General features: G+C 44.4%; 1 protein-coding gene across 3 annotated transcripts in view; it reads left to right on the top strand.

Moving 5' to 3' along the window:
• Positions 1-15,482, top strand: part of Rad54l (RAD54 like) — a 36,351-nt gene that overhangs the window by 20,381 nt on the left and 488 nt on the right. For all 3 annotated transcript variants that reach the window (XM_036177984.1, XM_036177983.1, XM_036177982.1), the window contains 13 exons: positions 179-314; positions 725-794; positions 874-1,162; positions 1,379-1,503; positions 6,279-6,429; positions 9,397-9,523; positions 11,666-11,740; positions 11,871-12,001; positions 12,538-12,648; positions 12,814-12,937; positions 13,298-13,376; positions 13,673-13,852; positions 15,289-15,452. In XM_036177984.1, coding sequence (XP_036033877.1) covers positions 179-314; positions 725-794; positions 874-1,162; positions 1,379-1,503; positions 6,279-6,429; positions 9,397-9,523; positions 11,666-11,740; positions 11,871-12,001; positions 12,538-12,648; positions 12,814-12,937; positions 13,298-13,376; positions 13,673-13,852; positions 15,289-15,452 — 1,762 coding nt within the window. The remainder of the gene's footprint in view (positions 1-178; positions 315-724; positions 795-873; positions 1,163-1,378; positions 1,504-6,278; positions 6,430-9,396; positions 9,524-11,665; positions 11,741-11,870; positions 12,002-12,537; positions 12,649-12,813; positions 12,938-13,297; positions 13,377-13,672; positions 13,853-15,288; positions 15,453-15,482) is intronic.

The raw sequence follows: 15,482 nt of genomic DNA, 5'->3' as shown, positions 1-15,482 counted from the left end.
AAAATGCTTCAAGGCTGAAGAGATAATGGTCCAATAGATTCACAAATGGTTTGAAGGAGTTCTGGGAAAGAAGTCCTAGTGATTCAGAAAGGTTACATGAGGGATGGGCATTTAAGTTGGGCTTGCTGGAGTTCCTGATTTTAGAGGGTTAGCTCACAGGTTGACTGCTGATTTCTAGGTCCTCTGGGCTCTCGAGCATTGGGCCTGAAAAGGGCTGGAGTTCGTCGTGCCCTCCATGACCCTCTGGAAGAAGGTGCCTTGGTTCTGTATGAGCCTCCCCCACTGAGCGTCCACGACCAGCTGAAGCTTGACAAGTATGCACATTGATATTTTTTGAGTAGTTCTAGTCCACTATAAGTGTATGTGCCTAGAAGGATGGAGGGTGTTTGGTTTTGATATATATCCCCCCACCCCCGGAATTGTCATAGGTTGCCAGAGCTGTCATGACAGCTATACCATATCCAGAGCAAGTGGTCGGGAAGGAGACTGTCTGTGGTTGTGTTCAGGTTGTGGGGGTTCCTCACTGCCTTCTGCCATGCTCATTTGGAGGGGCAAGTGATGAGGTGAGGACAGGAGTCTCACCCTTTCTGAATTTCCTGAGTCCTAAAGCAGGGCCTCACTCTGGTTTATTCCCTGGGGGAGAAGGTGTAAAACCTTCTGGGTCCACAGGATACCACTTCCTGAGTCTGAGCAACATTTATTTTTTTCTGCTATGTTTTCTCAGGGAAAAACTCCCTGTCCACGTGGTTGTTGATCCTATTCTCAGTAAGGTGTTGCGACCTCATCAAAGAGAGGTAAATGAGGGTCAGGGGAAGGATGGGTGGCTAGGGACTAAGTAGGTGTCAGAGTGGACTAAATGGTATTATTCATTAGGGAGTGAAGTTCTTATGGGAGTGTGTCACGAGTCGTCGAATCCCTGGAAGCCATGGCTGCATCATGGCTGATGAGATGGGCCTGGGAAAGACACTACAGTGCATCACATTGATGTGGACACTTTTACGCCAGAGCCCAGAATGCAAGCCAGAAATTGAAAAAGCAGTGGTAGTGTCACCTTCCAGCTTGGTGAAGAACTGGTACAATGAGGTTGGAAAATGGCTTGGAGGGAGGATCCAACCTCTGGCCATCGACGGAGGCTCTAAGGATGAAATAGACCGGAAACTGGGTATGAAGCTTTAACAAATGAGGCTATACTTTTCCACCCAGGTTTTTTACTTTGTGTGTTCGCTTGTGGCCAGTGTTGATGGCAATGTGGGGACAAGTGGGAAAATTGCCATTGAAAACCCAGCACAATTCTTTCTAGGCTATGTTATACATACAACTGTCAGACTATTTTTCTTTAAGATCTTCTGACTTGTTCTCTGACACCTTTCTGTTGTAGAAGGATTCATGAACCAGCGTGGAGCTCGAGTGCCTTCTCCTATCCTCATCATTTCCTATGAGACTTTCCGCCTTCATGTTGGAGTCCTTCAAAAAGGAAATGTTGGACTGGTCATATGTGATGAGGTACTGAACATTTTGTGTCTGGGTGGTAGAAGATCGGGATGTCAGAGTCTTCAAAGCATTACTATCCCAGGACTACACTAGTCATTGGGAAATTGGAAGAACAGAGAATGCCACACTGGAGGGGACAAGTGAGTGGGAGAGCCTGTGACACCAGTTTGCCAAAAGAGGGATGAAACAGTGCATAAAATTGGGGAGAGCTGAGCATGATGGCACACACTTTAATTCCAGCACTCAGGAGGCACACAGGTGGATATCTGAGTTTGTGGCTTGGTCTACTGTAGTGAGTTCTAGGCCAGCCAGGCTAGTGAGTGAGATCCTATCTCAAGCAAACAAACAAACAACTCTGAGGAGAGTTTAGGTACTGGGGTCAATTGGTATTTTTCCCCTCTAAATAGTAATCTTAGACCAAAGAAGGACTTTGAAGATTGGGAGGCATTTACATGTGTAGTGAGACATGTCACAGTGTTTAAGGGAACAGGTGTTTTTTTGTTTGTTTGTTTTGAGACAGAGTTTCCCTGTTTAGTTTTGGTGACTGTCCTGGATCTCGCTCTGTATACTAGGCTGGCCTCAAACTCACAGAGATCTACCTGGCTCTGCCTCCCCAGTGCTGGGATTAAAGGGGTGTGCCACCACCACCCAGTGGGAACAGGTTTTATAGATACCAGGTCCTGCTCTGCCACCTGACAGTAGTGTGACTTATACTTAAGTTACTTAACCATATGACTATCTGTTTCTGCATCTGGAAAATAGGATGATCATACATAGCTCCCTCATATGATTATTGTGGAGACTCAGTAAATTGATTGGGGAAGCTCTTATCCCAGTGTTTGATATCTCCTAAGCCTTGGTAAAGATGGCTTAGATAAGAAAATCTGGTGTGTTATAGGTATGGTGGCAAAAGCCTATAATTCTAGAAACTCAAGGGCTGAGGAGGAGGGTCAAGAGTCATGCCAAGGGCTAGAGAGATGGTTCAACAACTGAGCCTGCTTACTGATGGGCGTGGTATAAGAGTGGCCCTCGAAGGCTCGTCTGAATGCATAGTCACCAGGGAGTAGAGCTGTTTGAAAGGATTTAGAAGGATTAGGACGTATGACCATGTTGGAGGAAGTGTGTCGCTGGGGGTGTGGACTTTGATGTTTCAAAAGCCCACACCTGGCCCAGTCTTTCTCTTTGCCTACAGATCAGGATATAGCTCTCAGCTACTCCTCCAGTGCCTCCATGTTGATAATGAACTAACCCTTTGAAACTGTAAGCAAGATGCTAGTAAATACTTGCTTTTGTAAGAGTTAATTTGGGGGCTGGAGAGATGGCTCAGTGGTTAAGAGAACTGGCTGCTCTTCCAGAGGTCCTGAGTTCAATTCCCAGCACCCACATGGCAGCTCACAACTGCATGTAATTGCAGTTCCAGAGGATCCGACACCTTCCCCTCATAATAGACATACATACAGGCAAAACACCAATGCACATAAGAAAAAATAAATATTAAAAAAAGTGCTAATTTGGTCATGATGTCTTTTCATAACAATAGAATAATGACTAAGACATTGATTGATCTTAAAGATGTTATGGGTTTGGTTCTCAACACCCACATGAGGTGGCTCCCAACTACACATGTGATTCCAGTACCACAGTACCTAACACTTTTTGACTTCCTCAGGCACCTGCACACACATACAGATGAACTCATGCAGACACACATACACATTAATGAAAAATATATTTTAAAAAGTTCAGGGGCTAGAGAGATGTCTCAGCAGTTAAGAGCACTGGCTGTTCTTCTAGAAGACCTGGGTTCAGTTCCCAACATCCACATGGCAGCCCTGCAACTATAGTTCCAGGGGATCTGATGCCCTCATATGGACAAACATTCGGGCAAAACACCAATGCACATAAACTATTAAAAAAAAAAAAAAAAAAAGCCAGGCCGTGGTGGTGCACGCCTTTAATCCCAGCACGTAGGAGGCAGAGGCAGGTGGATCTCTGAGTTTGAGGCCATCGTGGTCTACAACGCAAGTTCCAAGAAAGCCAGAGCTACTACACAGAGAAACCCTGTCTCAAAAAAAAAAAAAAGTTCATGTCAACATAGGCTACAAAAAGAACTGTTTAAAAAACAAAAGTAAAGTAAAGCCCTAGTGTGGGCATTCTACATAGGGTTTTGTTTTTGTATTTATATTTGTGTATATGCTTGAGTGCATGTGTGTGTACCACGTGTGCAGGAGGCTGTGGAGGTCAGAAGTTGTCAGATTCCCGTAAACTGTTAGGGGCTGTTGTGAGCTGCTATGTGGGTGCTGGGTAAAGCACCTGAATCCTCTGAAAAGCAACAAGCACTCCTAACCACTGAGTCATCTCTCCAGTTCCTGTGTCGTTGTCGTCCCGTCCCATCCCGTCTCCCCCCCCCCCCCCCCCCCCCCCCCCCCCCCCAAGACAGGCTAACTGTAAACTTCTTATTAGTACATATGCATGGTGATAGAGATGCTAGAAAGCAGTGAGGCTGGTGAGTCTCACTGTAAAAAAAATTTGTGGCTACCCTGAGACTGCTCTAGCATATTTTCATTTCTTGGAAAGCATAAGATCACTTGGCATATTCTGGGGCTATTGTGGAGAATAGTTGAGAGATGGTCCTGTGTGTTAAGTGGTTACCATGCTCTGACTTCAGATTAGCTTCTCTCTTAGAGAGCTCAAGGAGGTAGGATTTTGGTCTTACTGTTCTGATTGCTCCACTGTTCTGATTGCTCCTGATCTGGTGTGATTTCTGGAGCTAAGCAGGGTTGTGCCTGATTAGTACTTGGATGGGAGATTGCCTGGGAATACTGAGTGCTATTGGCAGAGAAAGAAACAGACAGGCAGATAGAGAGATTGGGGGTGGGAGAAGAGTGTATGGATTTAGGGAGGAAACAGATAGAAAGCTACTTTTGGAGACCATGCTTGCTGGTTGTAAGCTATTTACCAGTTGGCCTTTTATCTTTATAAAAAGTCTGTTATTGATAATCTGGTGAGTTTCCTGATAACCCTGATGGGCAGTCCCTCCCTAATACAGGTGAAGTACATAGCAGGCTAAGGTAGAGTATGTGTGACTATCTTGTGCTCAGGGCCTGGTATCTATTTTGTCACCATGTAGGGTGACTGTTCAGAGCCTGGTCTTAGTCAAGGGGCTATACTAGAGAAAGCAAGCTGAAGCTCTTGTTCTCTGGGAACATTTAGATTTATTTAATTTTCCATAGATAGGATCTCATTCTAATCCAGGTTGGCATAGAACTATGTAGCCCAGGCTAGACTCCTACTTGGCAGTCCTGTTGCCTTGGCCTCCTGAATGCTGGGGTTGTAAGCATGGGCCACCATACCTAGCTCAGAAGCTGTTTAAAAAAAAAAAAAAAAATTGATGGTAATGATAGGAGCTGTCTGGAGCCTCAGTGACTGGTCCAGTAGAGACTCAAGTGTTCGTTCAGTGGATTTCATTATTATGTGCCAGGCCCATAGGATTCTGAGGCCTTTTGTACAGGGAGCCTTAGTTTCAAAGAACCCAATTGTGGATGCCCATTGAAAGTTAGAATTTTATATTTAATTCTTTCATAGATGAACCTTCATTTATCTTACATTTGACTAATACTAACTGATCAGTACTTTGTGCATGACTGTATTCTGTGCACTGAAAGTATTGTAAAAAGCAAATATGTGGATCTATTTTAAGAAGTTCATGTCTAGTTGAGATAAAGCTCAGTGGCTTTGGAATTGACAGCCCTGGTTTCAGTTATAGCTCTGCTAATTGTATAGCATGAGTTTTGGGTGACTGTTTACTTCTCTGAACTTCAATTTCTTTATTTCTAAAATGAATATAATGTTCATTTGTTGTATGGATTATGTAGGAGTTAGAGAAGTCTTTGTTTAATACCATCATCAAAGGCAGACTGAATAGAACAAGTCTAATTTGTTCATTCTTTCACTGGTGGGTGAGTGGTTTTTGAGTTTTGGTGGCTTTCCCAGCATGGAAATGGAAAGCTGTACTTAGAAAGGCTGTTTTTGTGCAGGGTGGTAGTGCACATGTCTTTAATCCCAGCACTTGGGAGGCAGAGGCAGGTGGATCTCTGTGAGTTCAAGGCCAGCCTGGTCTACAAATAGAGTTCCAGGACAGCCAGAGCAGTTAATACAGAGAAACCCTGTCTCGGAAAACAAAAAGAAACAAAAAACCACCAACAACAAAAGAAAGGCCGTTTGCTTGATCTCAGCTTCGTGGCTCTTAGGAAAAGAGTCCTTTTCTATCTTCTTGAAAATAAATGGCGTTAGGGATAGCTACAGAGAGGGGATAGGGTAGGGAAGAGCTGTGAAGGGAAGCTCTTTAGATCTAGTAGCTGTATAGACTCTGCCTGAAGGTGGAGTACAACTGAGTTCTTTTAGCATCATGGCTCAAACAAGACATCGAGGCACTTGGCTCTGAAAGCTCTGTGTTGGTTGGACTGGCAGGGAGGAGGAGGACTCCTGAAAGCATGGGTCTGTATCATGGCCACGTGGACTGTGAAAGATGGGTGAGTAGTAAGGTTCTGGAAGTTTGGAAATGGAAAAATTGGAGGGAACAAAGGGAATCCTTGCCTTTTGGGTGTAGCACTGGTCTACCTTGTCAGCCTAATACTTTGCTTCAAGCCAATGGCAAAGAAGCTTATGCTGGCCTACCTAGTTCTTGCAACCTTAGGACTTGTTATGTTTGTGACTCTTTTCTATCTGCAGACTTTTATCATTGAAGAATATTAAATCATCCTAAGTGAGAATTAATTATCTTGCAGGGACACAGACTTAAAAACTCCGAGAATCAGACTTACCAGGCCCTGGACAGCTTGAATACCAGCCGGCGGGTGCTCATCTCCGGGACCCCCATCCAAAATGACTTGCTTGAATATTTCAGCTTAGTGCACTTCGTTAATTCAGGCATTTTGGGTAAGAAGCCCTGCCTGCTTTGTCCTTAGAGTGTAACTCCGTCTGAGGAGAGCAGGGAGACATTGCCAATTAGGTGTGGATCAGTAGACACTCTTGTTAAAGGCTTCTCTTGGCAGCGGGTAGCCAAGCCTTAGCCAAGCTGATGCCTATAATCTCAGTACCTGGGAGATGGAGACAGGAGGATCAGGAGTTCAAGACCATTTTCAGCTACATAGGGAATTTGAAGTCAGTCTGAGCTCCAAAGAGAAAAAGGGGTGGTGAGGCAAAACTGTCGCTGGCTTTGACTGTGGAGCAACTCAGAAAGACCCACTTGGGCCATTTGTCTTCTGCAGAGGCAGTGTAAGCTATGTAGGCGACGGCACGCCTATCAGTTGGAGCTGGAAATAGCCCTGTGCATTCAATTATGTGTGATCCACGTTAATGTGGTATGAGCATGTGGTACTGTGGGTATGTGTCTTTGCTCTCTACCTTAGTTTTTTAAAATTTCATATGATTTTTTAAAGAGGATTTTACACTGTATTTTTCAAGACTTTTATGTATATGACTGTTTTGTCTGCATGCATGTATATATACCACCATGTGTATGCGTGGTGCTCTTGGCATCGGATCTCCTGGAATTGGAGGAGTACAGATGGTTGTTAGTCACCATGTGGGTTCTGGGAACTGACCCAGGGTTCTTTGCAAGAGGAACAAGTGCTCTTAACTGCTGAGGTACCTCTCTGCCCATTATACTTAGTATTTCATTCATTCATTCATTCATTCTTTCATTCATTCTTTCATTCATTTATTTGAGACAAGGTTTTTTTGTGTTGCCCTAGCTGTCCTGGTACTCATTCTTTAGATCAGGCTGGCTTTGAATTCACAGAAATCTGCCTGCCTGCCTCCAGAGTGCTGGGATTGAAGGTATGTGATACCACTGCCTTCAATACAAATATAAAATACTTAGTACTTTTAATTGTATGTGTGTGTGTGTGTGTGTGTGTGTGTGTGTGTGTGTGTGTGTGTGTGTTGTGTACATTAGCATAGTTCCCCATGTATTTCAGAAGAGAGAGTTAGATCCCCTGGAGCTGGAGTTATAGTCAGGTATGAGCTGCCTTACATGGATGCTGGAAACCGAATTTGGGTCCTTCAAGAATGGTATATGCTCTTAAACCCTGAGCTATCTCTCCAGCGCCACATTTTTATTTAAGTATGAGATGGGGTAAGTGTGTGCATGCCAGAACAGTTCTCAACCATGCTAGTCCTAAGAATTGAACTCGGGTTGTCAGGCTCTGGAGCAAGTGCCTTACTTGCTGAGCCATCCCTCTTGCCTGTCACCTTAGTTTTTTGAGACAAGGTCTTTCACTGAACCAGAGACCTCCAGGGATCTGCCACTGCCACCACCTGGCTAATTTCCTGATTTCTAGACTGGCATTTGTGCTGGGCAGCAGTGGTGCACACCTTTAATCCCAGTACTCGGGAGGCAGAGCCAGGCAGATCTCTGAGTTCGAGGCCAGCCTGGTCTACAGAGTGAGATCCAGGACAGGCACCAAGACTACACAGAGAAACCCTGTCTTGAAAAACAAAAACAAAACAAAAAGGTGATATAGACTGGCAGTTGTGTAACATGGCTGGTAGCTTTTTAAAAAAACTATTTTTACTTTTTTTATATGTGCTTCCCTGCATATGTATATCTATGTATCACATGTGTGCCTGTTTTCCAAGGAACCACAAGAGGGTATGAGATCTCTTGGGGTTAGAGTTAAGGATGGTTATGAGTCACCTTGTGAGTGTTGAGAGGCAATCCTGGGGTTCTGTGGAAGGGAAGCCACAGTCCTTCCTTCCTTCCTTCCCTCCCTCCCTCCCTCCCTCCTTCCCTCCCTCCCTCCTTCCTTCCTTTCTTTCTTTCCACATTTTTACAGGGGCAACAGGGAAGGGGGCCTCTTCTATCATCAGGAGTATTTGCAGGTTCTTTAGACATTCCAGGCTTTGGCCCTGAGGGTCCTGTGTGTGGCTGGGCACATTGGGTATGTTCCCATGATCTTGAACAGGCACTGAGTAGTTGTAGGATGTGGCCTGGTTGATTAGGTCAGCATATTTGGTGTAGGGGTGAGGCCCCAGACAGAGAAGGACACCACCAGTACCAGCTCCTTCATCAGGCATTCTTGAAGGTGGAGAGTCTCCTGGCCACCTTGGTCTTCAGTGGCCAGTGTCCTTAACTACTGAGCCATTTCTTTGTCCTCCATACCCCCAGCATCTTTTATCTTATGTTTATTTATTTTTTTTTTGAGACAAAGTCTCACCGTATAGCCCTAGTTGACCTAGAGTCTCCTATGTTTATTAGGATGGTGTCAAACAGATCTACCTGCCTCTGCTGGGGTTAAAGCTGTGTACCATCATGCCCAACCTATTTTATTTTTTAAATTTATTGTATGTGTGTATGAGAGAGAATATCAAGGTCAAAGGATGATTTTGGGGGATTGATTCTTGCCTTCTACTTTGTTATGACAGGGTCTTTGTTGTTTCTGCTGCTGTGCGCTCAAGCTCCAGGAGATTCTCTGCCTCCCAGCTCCCCATAGCAGTGCTGGATTACAGATGTGTGCCATTATATCTAGATTTTTTTATGGGTTCTGGGGATGGAATTTGGGTTGTCAGGCTTGTGCTGCTAGTGCTTTTACCCATTGAGCCACATCCTCAGCCTGTGACTTTATCTGATTGTTGGAACTTTAGTCCATTTACAGTTACTGTAAGGTTTCTTATTAGGGCATTGCCATCTGACTATATTTAGTCCATTTACAATTACTGTAAGGTTTCTTATTAGGGCATTGCCATCTGACTGTATTAGCCACTCAACTCTTCACTGCTTTGCTGTCTGATTCACTAAATAAAAATTGCTTGTATTTTGTTCAGCTTTGCTTGTCATTATCAGTAGTGAGAAGAATCATTCTACCCTTACATGCTTATTGTTCAATTCTCTCCTGAGTTTAGGAACTGCTCAGGAGTTCAAGAAGCATTTTGAGTTGCCAATTTTGAAGAGTCGAGACGCAGCTGCCAGTGAGGTAGACAGGCAGCTAGGGGAGGAGCGTCTGCGGGAGCTCATCGGTATCGTGAATAGGTAATGGCCTCAACTCTGCTCTCCAAATGATTTGAGACTTTCTGACCTACTTTTTTTTTCTTTTAAGATTTATTTATTTATTCTGTAAACAGAAGAGGGCGCCAGATCTCATTACAGATGGTTGTGAGCCACCATGTGGTTGCTGGGAATTGAACTCAGGACCTCTGGAATAGTAGTCAGTGCTCTCAACCTCTGAGCCATCTCTCCAGCCCCTTCTGAGCTGTTTGAGAACTGCCCAGACCTGTGGGCTTGGTCTGTCTGCAGCCTTTAAGGGCTGGTGTTTGAGGGAAGGGGTAGGATCTGTGCCATGCATTGCACTGAATAAATAACAAAGTCTTACAGGGTAAGTTCCACTTTTGGGAAGCCCTGTGTCCGGGTTTTGTTCTTATCAACTTGCTGAAGAAGTTCTTCTGCGGTGCAGTTAGCTTTCCTGAACAAGACATATCCTTGTTAGTACTTCAGAACCTTCTTGACAGTTACTTTTAGCCTAAAGCATCAGGGTTTCTATGTATAGACTCTAGTTCTGTGGAGAGCTGAAGAATCTCTGTGTGGTCCCAGCCCAAGAGGGCCTTTTTCTTTCAGTGGGTTTCAAATGATCCAGGGGCAAGCACATTTTGGACTCTTGTTGGTATGGGCCCTTGATGAATTACATTTTGAATGTCCTGCTCCTCCCAACTGCTTGGCTACATCTTCCTTTTTTTTTTTTTTTTTTTTTTTTTTTCCTCGAGACAAGGTTTCTCTGTGTAGCTTTGGAGCCTGTCCTAGAACTCTGTAGACCAGGCTGGCCTTGAACTCACAGAGATCCGCCTGGCTCTGCCTCCCAAGTGCTGGGATTAAAGGCGTGTGCTACCACTGCCCGGCTGTTCCTACCAATTTTAGATGGCGGAGTTACTGTGTCCCATGAAGCTGCTGGGTTCTTTCTTTCTTTCTTTCTTTCTTTCTTTTCTTTCTTTCTTTCTCTCTCTCTCTCTCTCTCTCTCTCTCTCTCTCTCTCTCTCTCTCTCAGTCTTTCTTTCTTTCTCTCTCTCTCTTTCTTTCTTTATTTATTTTTAGTATCTCATGTATCCCAGGCCACCTCCCAGATGCTGGGATTCAGGCATGTGCTATCATGCCTGACAAGGTAGTTTACTCAGAAGATGCCTCTCTATTCTTCCTGGTCTGACCAGGAGAAAAGGGTTTAATGATAAGGGATTAATGACTCCTGGGGTCATGTGACAGCTGGTACCTGTGCAAATGCAGATAGAAGCCTCCCAATAAAGACTTATAGTTTAGGGACTGGTGAGTTGGCTTAGTGGTTAAGAACATATGTTGGGGGCTGGAGAGATGGCTCAGAGGTTAAGAGCACCAACTGCTCTTCCAGAGGTCCTGAGTTCAATTCCCAGCAACCATGTGGTGGCTCACAACCATCTGTAATGAGATCTGGTGCCCTCTTCTGTATACATAATAAATAAATAAATCTTAATTTATTTGTTGATTAATTAATTTTCATGTACACTGGTGTTTTTGCCATGGGTATCTGGTCCCCTGAAACTGGTGTTAGAGACACTTGTGAGCTGCCATGTGGGTGCTGGAAGCTGAACCCAGGTCCTCTGGAAGAGCAGCCAGCACTCTTAACTGCTGAACCATCTCTCCAGCCCCTGCACACATGTTCTTGCAGAGGATTCCCAACACCTACATGGTAGTGTCCATAATTCCAGTTCTAGGGCATCTGGTGCCCTCTTCTGACCTTTGAGGGCACTAGCATAAACATGGTACATAGATATACATGCAAGGAGAACACTCATATATGTAAAATTAAGAAAAAAAAAGAAGTCCCCAAAGTTTGTGACCCACTTTGCTTGACAGCTGCAGGGTGAATGCAAGACCTTAGCTTTCTTTTAAAGACCAGCCAACAAGCTGGAAGGAAGAAGAGAAATTTTCAGTCTAAGCGAGGCAATTTTGAAGGTCTTTGTTCCCACGATTAAGATCCTGAAATAAACAAACAAATAAACCTCATATATGGAATGAGTCTATGTGTCATAGAAATGATAGGTCTGACATACTATAAAATACAGTGAGTTTTGGTTCTTTAGGTAGTAGCTTTTATCCTAGTATATAGCACATCAGTTTCACCAGCCTCTTGCTTTTTCTCATTTTCCCTAGGTGCCTGATACGGAGAACATCAGATATCCTCTCTAAATATTTGCCGGTGAAGATTGAGCAGGTGGTTTGTTGTAGGTATGACAAGCGTGCAGGGAGTAGGTAAAAGCTTAGCTTCCGAAGCATGGCTGAATCTCAAGATGCTCTTATGGTAGCAGTGTGTGTGGTCCAACTTCTTCTGGTGAGTCACCTGCCTTTTTATTTTCAGGCTGACACCCCTTCAAACTGAGTTATATAAGAGATTTCTGAGACAGGCTAAGCCTGAAGAAGAATTGCGTGAAGGCAAGATGAGTGTGTCTTCCCTGTCTTCTATCACCTCTTTAAAGAAGCTATGTAACCGTGAGTGTGACCATGCCCAGTATCTTCTGTGTGAGTGAACAAGGGAGAGGAAGGTCCTGTGGATAGGCTGGTGACCTTCATTAGAGACCTCATGGAGGCTGCATGTGGTCTAACTCTCCATAAGATGTGACTCCTGCCTTGTGGACTTTTTGTGAGCTATACCTTTACTTTGGAAACTACATTGTCTTCTGCCCAGTCCATCTTTGGTGCTTGAAATGTGGTGTACTATGTATGTGAATGCTGGTATGTATACATCCTCTTGTACAACATTAGGCAGGAGGAAAAGTAGCAAACAATGCCTCTCGTGTTGATTCCTTTTTTGTTGGGAGAACACAGTAGTGAGTGATAGTGTCCATCTAGGCTTCCAGATTGTACTGGCTACACTCTATGGGAACTTGGGAGGGTGGACCCCAAGAGAGTCTAGCTGTAAGTGAGGGCTTACCTTAGGTGCCAGATATCCAAAGGCTGAGCACAGAAGTGGAAGCTTTAGAAAAGCAAGTCACTAGCATTTTGGTATAGTTTTGATTTTTTTTCAGACCCAGCTCTAATCTATGACAAGTGTGTGACAGAGGAGGATGGCTTTGAGGGCACTTTGGACATCTTCCCACCTGGTTACACCTCTAAAGCTGTAGAGCCACAGCTGTCAGGTGAGCCCTCCCCATCATTAGATCCTCTCCTTGGAGGAACTATAGGAGGACAGGAAATTGTGTCTGTCCTGAAACTATTCTGTCTGAAAGCAGGATATCAAGTGTAACAACCCTGGGCCATTGGGAAGACTAATTGTGAGGACTGATAGTAGTCACTTTTTCCAGGTAAGATGCTGGTCCTGGATTACATTCTGGCCATGACTAGAAGCCGCAGCAGTGACAAAGTTGTGCTGGTGTCTAATTATACTCAGACGTTGGATCTCTTTGAAAAGCTGTGCCGAGCTCGAAGGTAGGGAAGAGTCTAACCAGGCTAGCAAAGGGATGTGTCTCCCTCACTGGTTTTCTAGGACAACTAGGTTTTTCTGATTATTCAATGTTTATCAAGATGTGGGTTTATGAATGACTTTCCTGAGACATTCTCTTCCCTAATGACTGATGGCACTAGCTCCAACTCTACACAAGCTTATATCCTAGTCCCTCAAGTACTCGCACGGATCTTAATTCCGGCCTTTCTCTGTCCTTCTCATTGGGAGGCTTCAGCAGACTATGCATGCATGAGCAGTCTCAAGGTGGTAAACTAGTCTTATTGGTAGCCATAGCTTTGAGGAATTCATCCTTCTTGGGTCTTGATCTTTGGATATCCCTCCAGGTACTTGTATGTTCGCCTGGACGGCACAATGTCCATTAAGAAGCGAGCCAAGGTTGTGGAGCGCTTCAATAGTCCATCGGTAAGTACACCAATGCATGGGAATTACGTGTTGACAGAGAAGCTGTAAAGGAGCTCTGTTTCATTGCTTTACTTTTGTTTTTGTGTTCTGGTGGGTGTGATAAGGTGAAGCTGATCTATGATGACTGGCTTGGAACCTGACTTTGTGGGTTGGGAAACTGAATGGTAGGCATACCAACTTGTCCTCAGTGTGAGTATAAAAGAGTGGGAGACATGTTGGCTGAGCTGAGAAGGATCCTAGCTCATGTTCAAGTGTGTGTACCCTACCCCCTCCTTTCTTGTTTTTTTCCTTCCCAGAGTCCTGATTTTGTCTTCATGCTGAGCAGCAAAGCTGGGGGCTGCGGTCTTAATCTCATTGGTGCTAACCGGCTGGTCATGTTTGATCCTGACTGGAACCCAGCCAATGATGAACAAGCTATGGCCCGAGTCTGGCGTGATGGTCAAAAGAAGACCTGCTATATTTACCGACTGCTATCTGTAAGGATGGTGATGGTGGTCAGAGTTGAGACCATCTTAACTATTTCTCAGTGTCTCTTTTTAGCCCTTCTGCCTCTATCTGACCATACTGTGTACTTAACCCTGAGTCCTTTATTCTTCTGTTCTCCCTCATCCCTCCTCTTTGCTCTCCATCTATTTCCTCCAGATGCTTCTTACCGTGCTCTTCAGATGCCTACTCAATACATACTTTTCATAGGGTACTATTTTCTTTCATACTGTGTCAAAGATTTGCTTTAAAATCTTCTCATGCTCCATGTCCCAAAGGGCTAAGAAGTGGTAAATAGCTGGGCGGTGGTGGTGCACGCCTTTAATCCCAGCACTCGGGAGGCAGAGGCAGGCGGATCTCTGTGAGTTCGAGGCTAGCCTAATCTACGAGTGAGATCCACCAGGAAAGGCGCAAAGCTACACAGAGAAACCCTGTCTCGAAAAACAAAAACAAAAAACAAAAAAAAAAAAAAAAAAAAAAAGTGGTAAATAATGTTAATTATCCACTACAGATCATGCATATTGTTGTCTACATCTCTAGCTTACTGATGTTTTTGGACACAGGTCTTCATTTCTTTCCCAAATCTAGTAGCTATCCTGTGAGTACCATGTTTGACTTCACCTCTAATGATCTCGTTCCTCGTCTAATTTTTCTTAAGGCTATAATATGTTACTCATTTGCTTTCAAAGCTTTAATGGAGATCATCTTACTCTTTCGTCCTTTCTTTCTAGCTTTTTTTTGGGGGGGGGGGGGGAAGAGGGGTTGAGACAGTGCTTCTCTGTGTAGCCCTGGCTGTCCTGGAACTCGCTCTGTAGACCAGGCTGGCCTCGAACTCAAGAGATCCACCTGCCTCTGCCTCTGAGTGCTGGGATTGATTAAAAGCATGCACCACCACTGTCCAGTTCTTTTTTTTTGAGTTAGCTCAAAAATAATCTACTTTCAAAATTTTCTGAACTCCTCTACCATTCTCTTTATGGGACCCTGAGTATCATGCACAGACTCTGTCATTGTACAAATTTGTTTGTAAGTCTGTCTGTTGAAGTGTTCAGTGACCTAAAGGATAGGGACCATATTTCATTCTTCCTTGCATCCTTTTACTAGTATATGACCTGAAAAAATACTCAAATGGTATTGAATAAATCAGAGTTCGGCCTGGTGTAGAGGAAGCTTTGCTACAGATAACCTGTTTTTACCCTAAATGGATTTAGCCCTATCCCTGACACCCTCCATTGGTGCAGAAAATAGCCTGGATGGGCAAAGCAGCACGGTTCTTGACCCTAGAACTAGGAAAATGGATCTCAGCTGAGACCGATATTAGCTCAGGATTTGTACTTTTCATTCATTGCCCTTTTCCAGATGGCTTTAACCCCTTTTTCTGCTCCCTTAGTATCTACAGGGATGACTGAGCCCTGTTTCATCCTCCTTCTAGGCTGGAACCATCGAGGAGAAGATCTTTCAGCGGCAGAGCCACAAGAAGGCACTGAGCAGCTGTGTGGTTGATGAAGAGCAGGATGTAGAGAGACATTTCTCGCTTGGTGAGCTGAAAGAGCTGTTTACCCTGGATGAAGCCAGCCTCAGTGACACACATGACAGGTAGGTGGAGTGCCCTTGTCATATCTCTGA

The sequence above is a fragment of the Onychomys torridus genome, chromosome 2, assembly GCF_903995425.1.
Source record: "Onychomys torridus chromosome 2, mOncTor1.1, whole genome shotgun sequence".
Classification (NCBI taxonomy): Eukaryota; Metazoa; Chordata; class Mammalia; order Rodentia; family Cricetidae; genus Onychomys; species Onychomys torridus.
This window is presented reverse-complemented; position numbering and strand designations above follow the sequence as displayed.